Raw genomic sequence first — 19,123 nt, 5'->3', positions numbered from 1 at the left:
TGAGGCGCACCCAGGCGTCCCATCTAATATATAGATTTTAATGGAAATCACAGTTATAAATGGAGAAAAAACAAGACCACCCCTGAAGAGGTGAGTCTCTTCAGTGACATACCATGTCCTTGGACATCCTAAAGCCTGGCCACTCAACACAGGGTCCCCAGACCAGCAGTGTGGGCATCACCTGTGAGCTTGTCAGAAGTGCAGACTCTTGGATCCTTTCTCAGACCTACCGAATCAGAATGTTCACTTTACCAAGATCCCCAGGTGACTCATGTACACCCTCAAGGCTGGGAAGAACAGTATTACAGTCTGGCTCTGTAGCTGCATACCAGAGTCGAAGGGGGAAGGGGGGGTGTTTGCTTAGACGCCACTGCATGGTAAAACCTAGGAATACAGAGGTGGGAACGTCATGCAAATCTCACTGAGTATTGTTTAAAGCACAGAAATGAGGTGGATGTGTCGAGCAGCTGGGGAGGCTGGATTATCGGAAATACAATTTACATAGCATATTTCATCTGTTCTAAGCAGCATATTTTTTTTCCGCTTCTTAATATCTCTGAAATTGGAATCCATCTTAAACCTGTCAGTCAGGTACAGTCACGGCCTGCCCTGGTGGGAACCTGAGCGAGCAGTTCTCACAGTGGGCCCTTGAAACAAGTTGGCTGCACAGCCAGTAAATGGTCACTCAAAACGTCTACAGAAAGATTTCAATACGATTGGGGCATGAAATGAAAACTTAGTGCGTATCCAAATAGGCAATCGTGGAGGACACTCCTGGAACTGATGGAGAGCACTTTTTTAAGAAACGCCGAATCACTGCTGCTATGGACACAAAGATGTTTTGTGAAAAACCCAAAGCACTGCTGACTTGAAATCCAAAGGACTGTGCAGAAGTTTTAAGGCTACTCTAATCAAGCTCTCCTGCTTGCATTTTCCTTTTAATTAGTGCAAAAGAGTAAAAGAGTCATATGATCAAAGTTAATGTCTACAAGAACTCTTTCAATGAACATAAAGCAAAAATGCCAGGTGAAAGGAAGGCACCATGTAGTAGCTTCGTCTTGGCTGGCATATGTGAAGTAATGGGGCATCATAGAGTTGGCGGTATTTCTGATTCAGTGCTATTAACTCACTCAAGGCTAGGGGAGACTCAGCAATGTGTGTTCGTTCTCTTGCTTAATTTGAAGTCAAATCCACAGAACAAGATTGCATATAACTAGAACATCGCCATCACAGGAGACCCAGCATTTTTCATTCTGAGAAAAGAATTATATACGTCTAGAAATTTAAGGCTATTTGGATTTAAATAAAAGAAAGCAATATAAAAATGTCTCGAAATGACTCCAAAAACATTTGAAGAACAAGTAAAGCTCTGGGTGAGGTGAGATATTCTGAGTCTTGAATCCTGGGTGTCACATGCACACCGCAGGTCTGGCCGAGTGCGCAGGCAGGCGGGAGGCATCTGGCAAGAGCACTTCCATAGACGTCCTGCCACACCATGGGCTGCGCAGCCTTCAGACCTCAGCCGGAGCCACAATTGCTTGTTCTCCTCACCCAGCACTTCCCACATGTTCCCCACCAGACATGTTTCATTCTGGCAATGACCTACAGCTTTCAAACCCTAACTTGCTCTTCTCCACAGTTTAGAGTTTCCAGATGGACATCGACACCTCTGACCTCAATTAAAATAACAGACCTCTAGGTCTTAATTTACTTGCACCGTTGTGTATCCAAACCAGTGTGTAGATCAGGGGGAAAAAAGAAATCCCTTGTCTTTTTCTTTATTATTCTGAGACTTGGCCAAAAGATTGGGAAATGTAAATCGAGAGAAATTAATAAGTTAAGGTGCTGCCCGGCATTCTTTAATGTCAACTAGCAAAGCATATTGCCAGAGCAGTAGTTTTGAATGGGTCTCAGCTCAGAAAACTCAGGGAACATTCTCCAATGGACATTGCCTACAGTTCATGACTCCGTTGTTTGGTTTTCACCCTTTGAGTAGGTTCTCAAATTTGGCTCCACATTAAAGTCACCTGGGGAGGGAGGAGGGGGTGGCTAAAGATCCAGAAGGCCAGGCTCCACCCCAGACCAATTACATCAAAAGTCGTAAGGATGGGGCCCAGGCATCTGTGTTTTTTAAGCTCCCTCGTGATTTCGGTGTGCGGCCATCGGTGAGAAGCACGGCTCTAGAACAGCCCCATCCACTACAGAAGCTGGGAGTCATGTGAGGCTACTGAACACTGGAAATGCAGTTCATCTACATGGAGATGGGTAGCAAGTATAAGAAGCATACCAGAGTCCAAAGACTTAGGAACGAAAGAATGTAAACTGTCTTGTGAACAAGTTTTTATACTGATTACGTGAAATGAAAATTCTTTGGATATGTTGGGTTGGACAGAATCATGGGATTTTACCTGGTTCCTTTTTTCCTTTTCTAACTCAGCTGTTGAAAAATATAAAATTAACAGGTAATTTGCATTTGTGACTTCTATTACATTTCTGGACAATAGTGACTTTATAGGTCCTTCGCTGTGTGAATATGAATGAAATACTTAACCTCTCCAAGCCTCCGCTTTCACAACTATAAAATGGAACAATACCATCCTCTTAGCTTGTCAAGATTTTTACCAGGCGCTAAGGGTCAAACCATCTGAATCCAAATCCTAGCTCCACTGCCTATCAGCTATGTGATCTTGGGCTGCTCGATGGGACTGCTCAGTGCCTTTGCTTCCTCATTGACAAAATGGAGATATATCTTCCATCTTATGGACATGGTGGGAGTTCACTTTAGACAGCTCAACTAAGGATATTATTAAACAAAGTCATCTCTATACAGTGCCTGGCTTCCTAGGCCCTTCTCCATGTCATGCATTCCTAGGAATTATTTTATAATCAGTAAGAGCTCATTTTATAGCAAGGAGTAGAAATCCTGCCCATTAGTAATACACTGGGGGAGAAATAGGCATTTTGCCACACCTTAAAGATGCCCAACCCATCCACACCATCAAGTTGCAGTCTCAGAGATGAGGGTGAGAATACAGCCAAAGCCATCTCATCAGGGAGATCAGAAATGCAAGGGCGAAATTTTCAACTCAGTTCGCGGTCACCTTGTGTGCAAGCAACTTTTTCATTTTTCTGGTACCTCAGTCTTGCCACTGACCAATGAGGAGTAGAGTAAAGGTAATGGACTGACCCACTTCTCTAAAGACACAGGTTTCAAGGTCCAGGAGATCTGAGTCATCTGCTTCTGCTGTGAAATCTGGATGACCCTTGGAAGTTCCCGCAAAAATCCCACATTCTCAGCTCCATTATCATTCCAGCTTGTGGCAACAACAGCAAGAACATGTGGGGACTTGGAGGAGCTTCAGGAATCACTGCCACAGCTCACGTGGGTACGCCTCGGAACTGTCACCACCGAAACCAGCTAGGATTTGTCTTCCCTTTCCAGTCATCATCTTTCAGGAAGTGGCTTTTTAAAAATATGCAACCCTTCTGAACAACTGCCAAGTAAAATACACTTACACACACCAACCATGCAAAATGGGGCCTGGGTGTGGAGAAGCTGGGAAGTGTCCCTGTAGGTGTATATGTGTCCTTCTCAGGAGGCACAGGTCCTGTGCCATCAGTCCGGCCAGAGAACTTATCTTTAGTCAAAAGAACCTAAATTTAGTAGGCAGTCTTCTAAAGTAAAAAATGTTTCTTTCTTCCTACCACATTCAAGCTAACTGGCAGGAAACTTTTCATAACGTGTTGCAATACTTAGGCCACAAAAATGCCCCTCGTCTGCTTCCCCTCTCCTTTGTTTCAGTCCTTATTCCAGGCACAGCGTTTCCAGGCTGTAGCTCCACTTCTCGGGAAGCTCAGCATTCCCTGTTACAAGTAAAAAATCTCACCAATGGATTTCGACATCTTTCATTGGCCCATCTCACTCCTGTTGCCTCTCCCCAAGACCTTTCAGTGCCCCCCTCCCAACAACGCCAAGTTCCATGGATTTGGTCTTTCCCTTGGGACTCTTGTTCATAGCACCTCCAGAACTATAGTCCCCTCTATCCCTACCCTTCCAAGCTCAACCAAGAGTCCCTGTCTTCAAGGATCGGATAACAAGCAAGGTCTTTCATACAACATGTATTATGTACTTGTGAATGAAGACTCTACTTTGTGTGTTACTGTCTTCAATCATTTGCGTTGCATCTAAGTATTTTTAAGTAGACCACGGCAAAAGCTGTATTGTCTCTAGCTGGGCATTGACTTTTAACTCTCTGCTTTCAGAAGAGGCTTGTGACAACACTCAGCAATTTCACCTATAAATATATTTATTCCATGGCATAGGTAATCGCACAAAGCCTGCACTGTAATCAGTTCGAGGTTTGGTGTTGGCACAAATCTCCAAACACAAAACTCTGGCTTCACCTAATGTCCTTATAAACATATATGAGCTGTTGGTAATGTGCTTATTACCCAGGGATTCAAGGGTAATGTGGACTGTTCAAAGATTTGGGCATGAGCGGACCCATGGTGTCACGTAATAGCCAACTCTACTTGAAACACCTAGATGAGGATGCATCAAAGGGCTGGAGTTTAGTGAAACTACACCTTCTTGAGGCCTGCCCCAGCAACCTTTACCCAGGCAGTGGTTTTTTGTGCCACACATTCCCTGGACAGGCTCTTAAAGCCTAACGATCATTCTTAAAATAATGTTTATGAATACACAGGTTTACAACAGAAACCAGTCATTCTGAAGCACAGTTAATAAAACAGTTGGTTTACTGTTTGTAACCATGATATCTGTGCTACTTCCTTAAGTCACTAAATAATACGATGCAGTATTGGGTCTAACCATTGCTGTGATTCTGAAATGGTGATGTGTGTAGATAATATTTCAAGATACTTGCAACATCTATATCAAGACCAAAAAATCATGATTCCCATTGGTAATGGTGTCACAGCCAACAACACTAGAGTTTTGCCTGCTTTCATAATTAAAGAAAATGCTAAAGTTCCACCAGAGGTTAGTGAAAATAAAGGTGCATCTTTTCCCCTTCAAGTCCCTGGAATTCTACAGGCAGCCCTCTTGAGGTAAGAATCCCCTAGGCAGAAAGAAAAGAAAAAAGAGAAGAAAGGCAAACAGGTGAGAACAACAAAAAAGTGACATCTAAAGAGGATGTAGAACAGCCTAAGATGACCCTTTCCTCGTTTTCACCAATTCCACTTGCCTCTTCTCTCTTTTCCTGCAGGAGGGATTGAAAACTCATGTCCCCCCAACCAATGTGTCGTCCAAACAAACAAATTATCAAAATCCTGCAGGTCTGAGGTCGCGACCAAGGTCTGCCAATAAAAGCTAGGAACACACACAGATGTCCTAACCTACTGTTTCCATTTCCAGGCTCCTTCCTTTCAGGATCAGCGGCCTTATTTACAGGCACCGTGAGACTTTCGGGAAGAACTACACTGTACCATTTTACTTTGCTGGTGCTGCTAAAGTTTTGTAATCAATTTGTCATTTTTCATGTGGCCAGGAATCTAACATGTATCAACCACCTACTACATGCCACTAGCTTTCAAAAATGTTAATTTCAAAATAAATAAATAAATAAATAAATAAATAAATAAATAAATAATTTTTTAAAAAATTAAAAATGTTAATTTCATCCTCGTGAAATTAACAATAATAGCAGGTGTTATTTATTGAGTTCTGTGCAGAAGACTTTTGATGCACCTCATTGAATCAATCCAACAGGATCACCAGATAAGAAACTCCGAGTCAGAGGAAAGCGGTTTGCCAGCGGTCACAGAGCCAGGAAGTTCTCTTTGTCCTTAGTATAACTGACACAAGATCACGCCACCAGAGAGCCTTGGAGCCCCAGGAAGGGCTCTAGCCTGCCTCACTGTCCATTCCCCTGTCCTGCCTCCCTGAGGCCTGGAACAGAAATGAAGAACAACTGACAATTACCCTTCCCCTCCCATCAGGGGCAAGCACCAGCTGCATCTCAGGACTCCTCTGGAACAGCACGTCGGGCCCTAGGCCCAGATGGAGGGGGAAAAAGAAGAGAAGAGCAAGCCACCCCTCCCCACTGAGTCAGCCAGCCACTCACAGAGGGCACAGTCTTTCTCTCCTCTCCTTACCAAGTATTAGTAAGCACCAACTCTATGCCAGGCACGATGCTGGGTGCTGAGTCACAGCAGAACCCAAAAAGACAGGCAGAGGTAAGACAAACAGCAAGCAAATACACAAACAAGATAATTCGAATGGTTATGAGTGCCACAAAGAACACTAATACAGTAACAGGATGAGGGACTGGAGATGAGAGTAGGGAACTATTTTTAGGGACCGTGTTCTCTGCCCCTTCTCTATCACTAACATAAACTTGAATTTATACCCACGTAGCTCACCTTTCCAATGGCCTATTCGTGGCTCTAGAGCAGCATCGACAGAAACATTATCTGAGCTATATATGGCATTATTCATTTCCTTGTACATTTAAAGATAAGAAAAATGAAACAGGTGAGGTTGTTTAATAATATATTCTAACCAAAGAGGTCTTAAAATACTATCATTTTAATATATAATTGAGGAAAGGGCACCTGGGTGGTTGAGTGTCTGCCTTTGGCTCAGGTGGTGATCCTGGAGTCACCGGAATGAGTCCCACATTGGGCTCCCTGCAGGGAGCCACTTCTCCCTCTGCCTGTGTCTCTGCCTCTCTCTGTGTCCCTCATGAATAAACACATAAAATCTTTAAAAAATGTAATTGAGGAAATAAATCATCAACTTCTTGGTGAAATATTTTACATTTTTTTAAATGAAGTCTTTGAAATTTAGTGTGTATTTTTTATTTATACCACATTTCAAGTCCAGCTAGCCATACTTCAAGTACTCAAAAGCCACCAGTGGTGGTGAGGGGGGTTACCTGGGTGGCGTAGTCGGTTATAACATCCAACTCTTGGTTTGGGCTCAGGCCAGATCTCGGGGTTGTGAGATCAAGCCCTGCATCAGGCTCCACTTTCAGTGCAGAGTCTGCTTGAATTTCTCTCTCCCTTTGCCTCTGCCCCTCCACCTCGCTTGTATGGTCTTTCTCTCGCAAATTAATATATAAAATGTTTTTTAAAAAGTCCTGAGTAGCTAGTGGATTACGGTACTTATTAAAACATTTTCTGCTGTTCAGATGTTTAAGTTCCACATGCGTAGTCCTGAGGGTCTTATTAATCTCTGCACTTCTGTATCCTCCTGTGTCTAACACAATGCCTCTTGCTAGATATGAATGAAAAACTATAAATTTTAATTGCTATTGCTACTGGCAAGGATTTTATGACCAAACAGACTTAGAAAAAATCACAAGACAATGAATGTTGAAGCAGAGAGAAACAAAGAAATAGGATCTTTAATGATATGGTGCAGCTGCTGGATCCATCCTTACCTGAAGTCTACATATTATCAGACACTTTGGTTCCTTGAACCAGAAAATGTTCTCTATTTTTAAGCCAGGTGGAGTTGGGATTTTTGTTACCTGTTACTGAAAGCAACTGGTGCCAAGAAAAAAGTAAATGCCAAGTCAATTGTCTTGACTTCACAGATTAATTAATACAGCCACTATGTTGGCAAACTGAACTCCAATAAAAAGAAATTAAAAAAATAAAAATAAAAAAATAAAAATAAATTAATACAGCCAAAATGCTGTACATTTCAGTCTATTTAAAGTGAATGTAAAAAAATAGAAATAAAAATAAATAAAGTGAATGTATTTCCCCAAAATTAAAGAGCACATAACCCAGAATGGATCTAATGAACAGATCTGGTTCTTGTCAAGTGCACCAAACTTATATGTAATATCAACCACTGTGGCAGAAGAGCTACGTGAAAGCCACAGGAAAAAAAGATCAGATCTTAAAATCAAATGCTTGGAGCAGAGAAAAGTTATAAAGACAAGGGCATGCACTGGAAGTAGAAAGGGACACACCAGGAAGCCTAAAATGCTATCAGAACTAGCAGACCACAGCTTTGACACATGATGGCCGTTCTCATGGCCTCTTCACTTCCTTCAGCTATTTAGAAAAACATATTCTAGAGCTACATACACATTTTTCAAAGAGGCTTCAGGAAGAAATTCATTTGTCTGTTTGAGGTGTTTCCTAACAAGAAATTGCTAAACTTTTTAAATCGGACTTCTTTCCCTTTCCTCACACTCTACACACCCCCACCCCTACCCATCCTCAAATGGTGTTCTGAGAGTAGGAAAAACACAGACAACCAACAACAAAAATTTTTTTCAGGTAAAATCATTTTGTTTCACATTCTAAATGTCTTCTAGACAGGCCCAAATCTTCACGGGCCACCTCTCTGTGCGTGCAGGACTTAGGATGACATAGGTAGAATTTGGCAATTTGCTGCTTCATGTGTGGCCACGTGAAAAAGAGCCAGCATGGTCACAAAAACAGGAATCTGCTCTGAGTGGGCACCCTGCCCCCTGCCATTTATACAGCAGATTGACTGAGATTTAACGGTGCTGAGTTTTGCCAAGAATAAAAAGCCAATCACCACAATGGCTGGTTGCTCCCTAGCACTTCTCCACCATATCCCCATTTTTTTTTCTAGTCTGACGTTTGTTTCAAAGAACTTAATGGTGTCAGAGCTCAGTTTGGTACATCATAGTGTGTTCGTGGTGCCAGGAAAATGGCACCGTTCACTGTCTTCAATCGGCTGAACTTCCTAATTATCAAATGACTTTACAGAAGCTAAAGTTTCCAGTTGCCCATTATCTGCAAAAGATTATTTGGCTAGGATCATTATGGCAAAAACAAGATTTGGAGGGGTTATTTAATTATGAGAACCATCTGAATCTCAGCCAGCAGATATTTACAAATAAATAACCCATCTATGAATCATAATCATCTTTCTTTGCTCATTAATGCGTAGACCCTACTTCATCTTATTGTTCTGCTGGTACTGTCTGTGCTTGAACATAATAATATACTGCATTTCTTTACAAAATATTGGCAAAGATTGCTATTCTACAACAGAGATGAGCTGGCCCTACCTTGAGTCATCTGTCTTCTGTTTGACACAAGTGTTCTATCTCACTTATTGCCTCATGTTTCATAAGTGCTCATTTGCAAAATTTTCATCTGCTCGTTCATAAGCAACACATGCTGTGTCATCCTCACGGTCACATGAAGACAAATTTGGGAGGTTTTGTGGGAAGGAAATTTTGAGACATTCAAACACATGACTATATTCGGCCTTCTTTAAAAAAAAAAAAAACCTGCTTCTTGGAGAGAATAAGAAATAATTTTATCTTCCAACTAGAAATCTGAGTCTTATATGCCATTTAAAGAAAAAAATCCACAAAGCCAGGTTGCTGACTTCAATAGAGGGCAATTTTTCATCAGCCAGGTCTGTCAAATCCATTTTATTTCACAAATTGGACAGCCGTATCTGTGTGTTCTCTATCAGCCATAAGAAAATGGTATTCTTTTGATTGGTAGTATTGGGTTTTATTTTTGGATGTTCTCTCTTTTTATCAAGGGTGAGGAAAAAGATCTAGACAGTATTCAATATTTTTGAAAGCACATGATATTTACAAACGATAAGACCAGAATAAAACTTAAAGCATTTGGTAGACATTACTTCATGAGCCTTAGAACTAGCTGTGAGACGAAATGGAGGCACAGACAACAAACATTTACTCTCAGAGGGCCTGCTCTATGCCAGGAACTGGCCTGGGATAAAACATGATCTCTGAGGGTCATCTCCCCTAGTCCTCACAAGCCCTACGAAATGAGTTCTTTTATCCCCATTTGGAAGGTAAGAAAACTGAGCTAGGTGAAATAAGTAGTTGGCCAAAACTGGCACAGAGGAGAAACATAAAGGAACCAGGATTCAAATACAGGTCTGCAGCTTCAGCACTCATGCTCTGAGTGGCTTACAATGAGGGGAAAAAATTCTGGAAATAATCTAAATGGCAACATGGGAATTGATTGAATCAACTGTAGTATATCCACACAAAGCAGTCATGGCAAAGGATGATAAAGATCTATTTTAATTGACGTGAATAGATGTTAACATGTCAAATGAAAGGACATTATAAAAATAGAATATTTGATCCTTTTTGGCATATACATATAACTTGATATGTATATTCACATTTAAAAGGTTATCACTGGGTGGTAGGACTTGATGTAGATTCTTTTTGACTTGTTTTTACTTTTTTTGTTTTTATTACTGAAGGATAATTGGCATACAATATCCTATTAGCTTCAGGTGTACAACATAGTGACTCAACAACTCTGTACATCACTGAACACTTAACGTGGTAAGTGTAGTCACCATACAATGTTGTTAGGGTATTACTGACGATAGTCCCTATGCTGTACTTTTCATCTCTGTGACTTATTTTACAACTCAAAGTTTGTACCTCTTTATCCCTTTCATCTATTGTGCCCTTCCCTCCATCCCCCTCCCCTCTGACGATCACCAGTTCTTTCTCAGTATATAAGAATCTAGTTTTTTTGGTTTGTTCATTTGGTCTTTAGATTCCACATATAAGCAAAGTCGTATGTTACTTGTTTCTTCCTGTTATTCACCTACAGTTGACGTACAATGACCCTGTATTACCTGGATGGCTGGATGATGGGTACACAGACTGTGAGACACGCAGATACACAGAGATAGAATATGTAACAATAGGTAGTCATCTGCAGCACATTTGAAAATCAGAAAAATATCTATCTATAAATCTGCTTATCTATACTTTTATAGATATATCATTTTCTCACTATATGTATAAATGTATACTTAGAGACAGATGTGATAAGATATACATTAATAGAATGGAAGAATAACATGATAAAACAAATGTAACAAACTGGTAATAATCAGGAAATCTGGATAAAGGGTATATGGACATTCTTGTGCCATTCTCTCAACTTTTCTCTAAGGCTGAATTATCTCTAAATTTAAAAGTTTAAAGAACTAATACATATTTTATATATCAAACACATACATCTAGTACAAGATAATACTAACTTAAAAAGAAACCTTACTCGACCATTTGCTCTCTTTCTTGGAAGCCAGAGCCCCAGGATCAATTTTTGAGTTCATCCTTTATAGTCCTTGTCACACTGTAAGCTGGGATTTACTTGATTGTGTCTTTCCCAGAGCAGAGAAATATACGGGAAATCTCCCATTTTGTTTCATAAGGCCAGTGATCTTGATAACAGAGTTTAACAAACCTAGCACACAGAAATCCACAGACCAATCTCAGTCATATACATAAACACAAGTATTTGAAATGAAATATGAGCTTATTCAACTTTAGCAAAGTCTGAAGAGAAAATAATAAACTATTCACAGGTAGGATTTATTTCAAGATTATAAAGTTAATTCAGCATAAGAAAATCCAGAAAAGTTAAAGAGATACTCCATCTGAATCTCTCCATAAACAGCAAAGACATTTTCTTGAGTAACGCCTTTTTGCAAACTAGGAGTAATAGAACACAATAAAGAACACCTATTCAAAACAAAGAAAAAATATATTTGGGGACTGTGGGGGAAATAGCGGAGGCATCACCAACCAAGCTAGGAATAAGAAAATTACACTCAGTGTCATTGCTATTATTCAACACTGCTCTGGAGGCTCCAGCCAATACAGTAAAAGGAAAGGGAGAGACAAAAAGTCTAATTATTTCTTAACTTTAGGACTACTTATCTAAAAAATTCCAAACAAACCACCAAAAAGCTATTAATTAATAAGACAGTTCTAATGAGATCCAATAAAGATACATTAAAACTTGACGACGGGCATCAGGAGTTAGCAAACTTTTTCCATAAGGGTCAGAGGGGCAATAATTTAGGCTTGTGGGTCATACGATTTCTGTAGCAACTACTCCACTTTGCCACTGTGGCACAAAAGCAGCCATCAACAACGCCCAAGGGAATGGATGTATGGTCCCCCAGTGAAACTTTAATTATAAAAACAGGAAGTGAACTAGATTTGGCCCACAAGCCATAGTTTGCTGACCCCTACTTTACAATACCACAAAAAAAAAATTTAAGAACACAGTTGATGAAGAAGATTTACCATTTAAAGCAGCAAGAAAATATATAAAGACCTAGAAATAACTTTCTGCAGGGCAATTCAGTTGTATGCATGCATCAAAAATTAAACTGTGACAGCTCTTTCAATACAACGATTCTATTTCTAGAATATACGTGGATACATATTACAGTGCTATATATGATAAAAAATATATCTATTAACATTATCTATGTCTATGAGAAATACATCATTTTTAAAGCACATGACAGACTAGTAGGCCTGATTTTATCTAGGTTTTTCAATAGATGAATGTGCACATGAGGTCTTACATATGTGCCCACAAATGGAAGTTGTGTAGCCAACTGCTTCATTAGCAGTTATTTCTAGGGGTGAATTTAGGAGCAACTTTCTTCTTACTTTTTCTATTTAATTTTTGTTCCTTTTTACTTTCCCAAATGAGCTTAAAAGTAAAATTTTTCATTTTTAAAAGAAGCAAGCAAACAAAAAACCCACGTGCGACTCTCAACAATTGAGTTTTATTTCTACGAAGTCTTAAAGATCTCATACACAGTAACCTCCTCAAAGAAAAAAAAACACAAAAAATAAAAAAAGTAAAAAAAGTTAAAAAAAACACATCAGTGTACTGATTTTGATTTTTACACCCCTAGGAAGGGCTTTAAATTATTCTAGTTGCTTCATGCCCTGAAGATAGAAATCTTCTGGCTCTGACTAATATGTAAGGAGCACCCATCTGCAAATCTTAGCTTTTTCTTACCCTTCAGTGTCATTTCTGCATACATAATTGTGTGTATGCACACACATGCACCTGTGCACACATCTCTCTGTCTAGGAAGAAAAGACAAAGGAGGGAAACAGGAAACAGGCCAGAATGGTAGATGAAAGACCAACGTGAATTAATATCATACAGGGAAATACTTATTAGTAAATTCTTTTCTCAATAGGTATTATTCTATAGTACGGGAGCCTCACCTGCTGGGTTAGGGAAAAACTGACCTTATTACAAATTCTCTTCTTCTAATTTATGAAACTTTTAAGTCTTCCCAGAAAATTTAAGTCCATACAATTTATATTGGGAAAAGTTGTGAAGCTTAAGTACATTTTTCCTTACAACTGACAACAGGTTTCTAATTACTGCGCCAATAGGTACAGTTGTTAAAACATATATAAATTGATACATTTAATTTTCATGCACTTAAAATCTTGGGAAAATGGAGATGGAGTAGAAAGAAAACTGATGATTCTTCTAACTTCTCAGAATTTCTTTCTGGAGTTCAAAAGTCTCAAATATCCAAAACACCCCAAAATATCCAATGGTGGAAAGAAGGAAACATACCTTGTTCACTTCACATTTGATCTGAAAGTTTCTTATAAGGAATATCTTTTTAAAAAGCTCTAGATCCTATTATTTTACACACTGGATGAAAAAGAAAAGCTCTAGATGGTTTAGTTAAGCAAACGCAATGCTTTAAATGTCAGGTTATGGCACCGGACTACCTCACACCAGTAGAGCAAGAAGCTTCTTGCACTAGAATAGTGCTCTCTCCCTGGCCAGAGATGTCCTCACCCCCATGCCCAGCCCTGTGACTACATTACCCTATAGGGCAAAAGGTACCTTGCAGTGAGATTCAGTTAAGGATCTTGAGGAAGAGTCATTCTGTCACAGAGCAGGGCCCGCTCTACATAAGTAGAAGAGCCTTTTCATAAAAGAAAGAGAGAAAAGACGTGATGAGGGAAGTCAGAGGTCAGCTTGAAGAGAGATCTTAAGATGCTCCAGTGCTAGCTTAGAAGATGTATAAGGGGCTACAGGCCAAGGAATGAAGGTGGCTTGCACCTTCAGGGGCATGTATTCTCCCCATCGAGCCTCCAGAAGCCCTGCCAACTCATTTAGACTCTTAACCTCCAGAATTGTAGGATGATAAATTTGCATTGTTTAAAATCACAAAGTAGGGGCACCTGGCTGGTTCAGTGGTTGAGCGTCTACCTTCAGCTCGGATTGTGACCCCGGGGTCCTGGGACTAAGTCCCATATCAGGCTCCCTCTGGAGAGCCTGCTTCTCCCTCTGCCTGTGTCTCTGCCTCTCTCTTAAGTGAATATATAAAAATAAAATTGAAAAAAAATAATAAAACCAATAAATAAATAAATAATAAAATTCTCTCTAGGTGTCATGTGGTTTTTTCTATCAAAAATAGAAAAAAAAAACTATTTTTGCCTTCTAAAAAAGTTACTTTATCTGGCCTTACAATCTCCCTGCTTCCATCCTAAAGTGCCTTCCACCAGTAAAAAATACCTAATGCAAACAGAAGTGCCTCTAGTAAGAGCTTCCAATTTTTGAAGTGTGCACACACACATGCACATATGTATGTACACATATGTGAGTACGTGTGTGTGAGCCTGTCATTATTACAGAGGCCATGGGAGAAAAGAAAGTCCCCCCAGAGCCAAGTCAGAAGTTAACAGGAACAATATGACAAATACAAGGTCATCCAAAGTTCTCAAAAGACAATGAGGTGTTAAGTATATTTTGTAGGCATGAAAATCCAGGACACAAATAAGCAAGTGATGAAGTTTGCTCTGAACACAACAAATAAGTATATTGATAGAAAATAACTTTCATTAACTATTCCTGTGCTCCCAATCTCAAGGAAATGCTAGCTATCCTTCAGCAGAACTTATTATTAGCTAATACAAACATAACAAGGCCTCTGCTAGGCTTGTGTTGGAGCTCTGGGAGACTGAAATCCCACAATTTTCCTTTCAATCTTCCATTTTTAAAAAATCTTGGAAATGAATTTAGGACAGTTAAAGTAAGCAGGCATGCTTCAAATCCAAAACTGTGTTTTTCTTGTCAAGTACTGCTCTCTATAAAGTGCGTCACCAAACCCCAGTAGAAACTTACCCTTCAACTTGAGGTCAACGTTATGTCTCAGCCAAGGGTAAACTCCATAGCTTGGCATATCTTCAGGAATCGGATTATTGTTTATCCAGCCATCACAAGCAAACCGGAAGAAATTATCACAAGGGTCCACAGAGAAATTTACCTTACTCAAGATGGCAGCAGCTATTTAAAAAGAAAATCATAGGATTAATGACAAGCACTGAACACCATGTACTGTTCTCTTCCAAATTAAACAACCATTTCCTATCAACCAGCTCCCAAGCCTTGGCTTTTACTTTTCCTCTCAAATGACTCCCTGAATCAGCTTCACTATATTAAATTACTGCATTCAGATTGAGTGGGTAAAAGCTTGGTGGTATTAGTGTTAATGGTTTTTGCAGGCCTGCCCCTGACATCTGCACGGCATGGGATAGGAATACAAATGGAGTCTATGGTAAACTGTCTGCAAAGATGTGTGTGACATTTCCTTCCACCCCTCTCATCCCTCTGCAAGGTGACTTTGCAACTCATCCCATCAAGTGATAGGATCTATTCTCCCTGCCTTGAATCTGGGTTGGCCTTGCAACTTGCTGTGACCAACAGAATATAGCGTAGTAACTTTTCTTGAGTTTCAAAACTAGGCCTTAAGAGGACCTTACACCTTCCATATTAACTCCCTGTGAATGAAGCTCTAAGCCCTTTGAAGAAGCCTCCTGGAGGAGGTGAGGCCCCCTGGAAAATAACCCGGTCGGCACCAACCGCCAGACATGTGACTGTAGCCATCATGGACCTTCCAGGCCAGATGACCCTCTTGCTGAATGCAGCTGTATGAATGAGCCTAGGCAAGAGCAGCAGAGAAACCCCCCCAGTGAACTTACAGAATCAGAAGAAATAATAAATCACTTGTTTCAAGACTCTAAGGTTTGGGGGTAGTTTGTTCTGCAGCAAAATCTGAGTGAAACTGAGGCCCATAGGTCATATTGAAATATTTAAAAGATATATTTACAATATATTTCCATAAAAACCTCAAAAGCCAGGTATGAATTCCTGAGCCCTTGGATATTCAGTGTAGCTCTCAGAGGAATGAACCCCTGGAAGAGACCTCCCCACGGGCCCTACAGGGAGGTTCAGGGCTCTTTAGCAGGGAATTCTGGGTTGTAAAAGGATAGGGGTGCTGACCTGGCCCCTGAATTAGGGGAGCGGCATGGCCAGAGGAGAGCAAAGTGGAGCATTCTAAATGAGGGCCCAGGGCAGGGGCCCCTCTCACCCAGGCCTCAGGGCAGAACTGAGTACATGTTTAAATTAACAGAAAGACACAAACGACTGATTTGCCATTTCTTCCTCTTTCATAAGCACACACATGATTACACATGAAACACAGTCAACGAGGAAGCTTGTGCATACTGAAAGATGTATCTATGAGCTTTAAAATAAATCTTTCATTGAAAAATGAGAAGGTTCTTGGAGCACCTGGGTGGCTCAGTCAGTTGAGTATCTGACTTCAGCTCAGGTCATGATCTCAGGATCCTGGGATTGAGCTCCGCATTGGGCTACACGCTCAGCGGGGAGTCTGCTTGTCCCTTTCCCTCTGTCCCTCACCCTGCTTGTGCTCACTTATGTTCTCTCTCTCTTTTTTTAAAAGATTATTTATTTATTTATTTATGAGAGACGGAAAGAGGCAGAGACACAGGCAGAGGGAGAAGCAGGCTCCACGCAGGGAGCCCGATGTGGGACTCGATCCCAGGTCTCCAGGATCACGCCCTGGGCTGAAGGCAGATGCTAAACCGCTGAGCCACCCAGGGATCCCCTCACTTATGTTCTCTTGCACCCGCAGTCTATCTCTCAAATAATATAATCTTTTAAAAAATGGAAAGATTCCAAAATTCCCAATACTGAACTCCAACTCTCTTTCAACTGTCGTATCACTGCTGGCTACCACCCTAACAAAAAGATATGCACTAAAAAAAAAGACAGCCAGTATTTTAATAACATTGGAAAAAAAACATTCTGAGTAATTTTCACACTTTAATTAATGCCAGAATATATTTATTTGAAGTAATGAAAACCCAATGAGTTTTCAGCTAAATATGAAGGAATTGCCCAAATAAAAGAAGTACAATCTGCATATATTTATATATGCTGATTATCAGTTTGGTTACGTGTGTCCTCCAGGTTTAAAACTCAGGCTAGATATTTTTCTAGCCTAGATTTGCTATGAAAATTTTCAACAGCTTTTTGTCCTTGATAAAGTGAATAATAGAGAAATATCTTAGTTTCTATAGGACTTCAAAATCTCCAGCACTTTCCCCCACCCCAAAAAAAATCAAAGCAAAAAAACTAGTTGAGAGGGGCACCTGGGTGGCTCAGTAGGTTAAGGATCCAACTCCTGATTTCAGCTCAGGTCATGATCTCAGGGTCAGGAGATCGAGCCCCACGTCAGGCTCCACACTTAGTGTGAAGCCTGCTTCAGATTCTTTCTCTTCCCACCCCCCACTTGTGCTCTCTCTCTAAAAAATGAAATAAAAAACTAGTTTTTGAAGTTTGATAAATTTAAAACTGGCTTAATATTTTCATCTTTGTGAATTATGTCAATGGTCTCCAATTACATTTTTACTTGCTGCTACTATTTATCATCAATATTAGCTAGGACAAATGCAAATAAGCTAGGACATACAAAACCTTTATTTCAGTTTATATTTATAATTATTCTGTCTGTGTGGCCACAGAACAAATCTGCTATGTGACACCCTAGGGGCAATGATTATACAAGTCTCAGTGCCACACAATATTTACAGTCACAGAAAAGAACCCTCACACACATTTTTATTCACTTAAGCACATTGTTTTCTGGCCACCTTCCCAAACTTCTCCCGGCCCCCAACCTAAAATGTATCCTCTCTATCTCCTCAGTATTCTTGCAGGTACCTACAAAATTGCAAGATCAGCTCTGACCTCAGCCTTGACATAGAGTGGGGAAATACATCACTCACACAGAATTTGGAAGTCAGCACACTGAGTGGGAAAACTCTAGTTTCAACCTCCCCATTCATCATTCATCATTCACAGCTGGGTACAGAGCTGCACTTTCTGTCGGGGAACTGAGACTTCAAATTGCAAGGGACCATAGTTGTCAAGACACCACAACTCCTTTCCCCCTGCTTAGTTCCATGGAGAAAACTCAAAGAGGCTTGTTTTAATAAAGAAACATGATGATCAAAGAAAACTATGAAAGGTCAGATTATGTGTTCTCTCAAGTTACTGCACATAAGGTAAGTGGTTATGGGGTCTCCCACTAGTGTTTATATAGAGATGGAGGCACCACACCCCATGTACCAGACTGAGTTCTTAAGTTCAATCAGGGCTCTAAGGATAAGGTGGTGGTAATAGTAACATTATTAATATTGAGAATTCCCTCTGTGCCAGGAATCATGGTAAGCCCTTTTCAGAAAGTACAGCATCATCTGGAGCCAGACCACCTGGGTTTAAATGCCGGGAACACCATGCAAAAGCTATGTAACCTTGGACAGGTTACTTAACCTCTCAGTTTCCTCATCTGTAAAAAGGGATAATAACTGTACCCCCACAAGATCTTCATGAGAATTAAATGAGTAAATACATGCGAAGTGTTTAGAACAGTGTCAGGCACATTGACAAATAAATACAGTTGCCAGATAAAATACAGAATGCCTACTGAAATTCAAATTTCAGATCACTGATGGCTTTTATAGTTTAAGTACGTACCCAACATTGCAGGGGACACAGACACAAAAACAGCAGTTGTTGTCTATCTGCAATTCAAATTTAACTGAGCATCCTGAACATTGTGTATGTAGTTAAAGTGGCAACCATACATACAAACGTTTGCTATTACAATTCCACAAATACTTATGTGAAACTCCTGAGTTGCGAGATTTTTCAGAGCTCATAGGTTTTCAGATATTAGAAAGCTAATACAGTGCATATACCACGGATGATATACTACCCCCAGCAATGTCTGGAGTGGCACTCCCGAAGCAAGCACATTAATAATTCCAGAAGAAACGTATGCGTATTTTCCTAAGTGGGATAAACCAAGTCCACAACAGTCTCACATGAGGTAGAATCTAGCTCTGCCATCACAGGAATTGAAATCAGGTCCAGTCTTGCCAGCTGACAGGATGTTTTCTGGGTCTGGGGTTAAGAACCACACACTGTGGACTTGGAT

The 19,123-nt window shown here is 40.3% G+C and overlaps 1 protein-coding gene across 4 annotated transcripts in view; it reads right to left on the bottom strand.

The window, feature by feature from the left end:
• PHEX (phosphate regulating endopeptidase homolog X-linked) overlaps nt 1-19,123 on the bottom strand; it is a 209,933-nt gene that overhangs the window by 177,871 nt on the left and 12,939 nt on the right. For all 4 annotated transcript variants that reach the window (XM_038587067.1, XM_038587065.1, XM_038587066.1 and 1 more), the window contains one exon: nt 14,941-15,102. In XM_038587067.1, coding sequence (XP_038442995.1) covers nt 14,941-15,102 — 162 coding nt within the window. The remainder of the gene's footprint in view (nt 1-14,940; nt 15,103-19,123) is intronic.

The sequence above is a fragment of the Canis lupus genome, chromosome X, assembly GCF_011100685.1.
Source record: "Canis lupus familiaris isolate Mischka breed German Shepherd chromosome X, alternate assembly UU_Cfam_GSD_1.0, whole genome shotgun sequence".
Taxonomy (NCBI): Eukaryota; Metazoa; Chordata; class Mammalia; order Carnivora; family Canidae; genus Canis; species Canis lupus.
The sequence above is the reverse complement of the archived record's forward strand: the minus strand, read 5'-3'. Positions and strand labels throughout refer to the sequence as shown.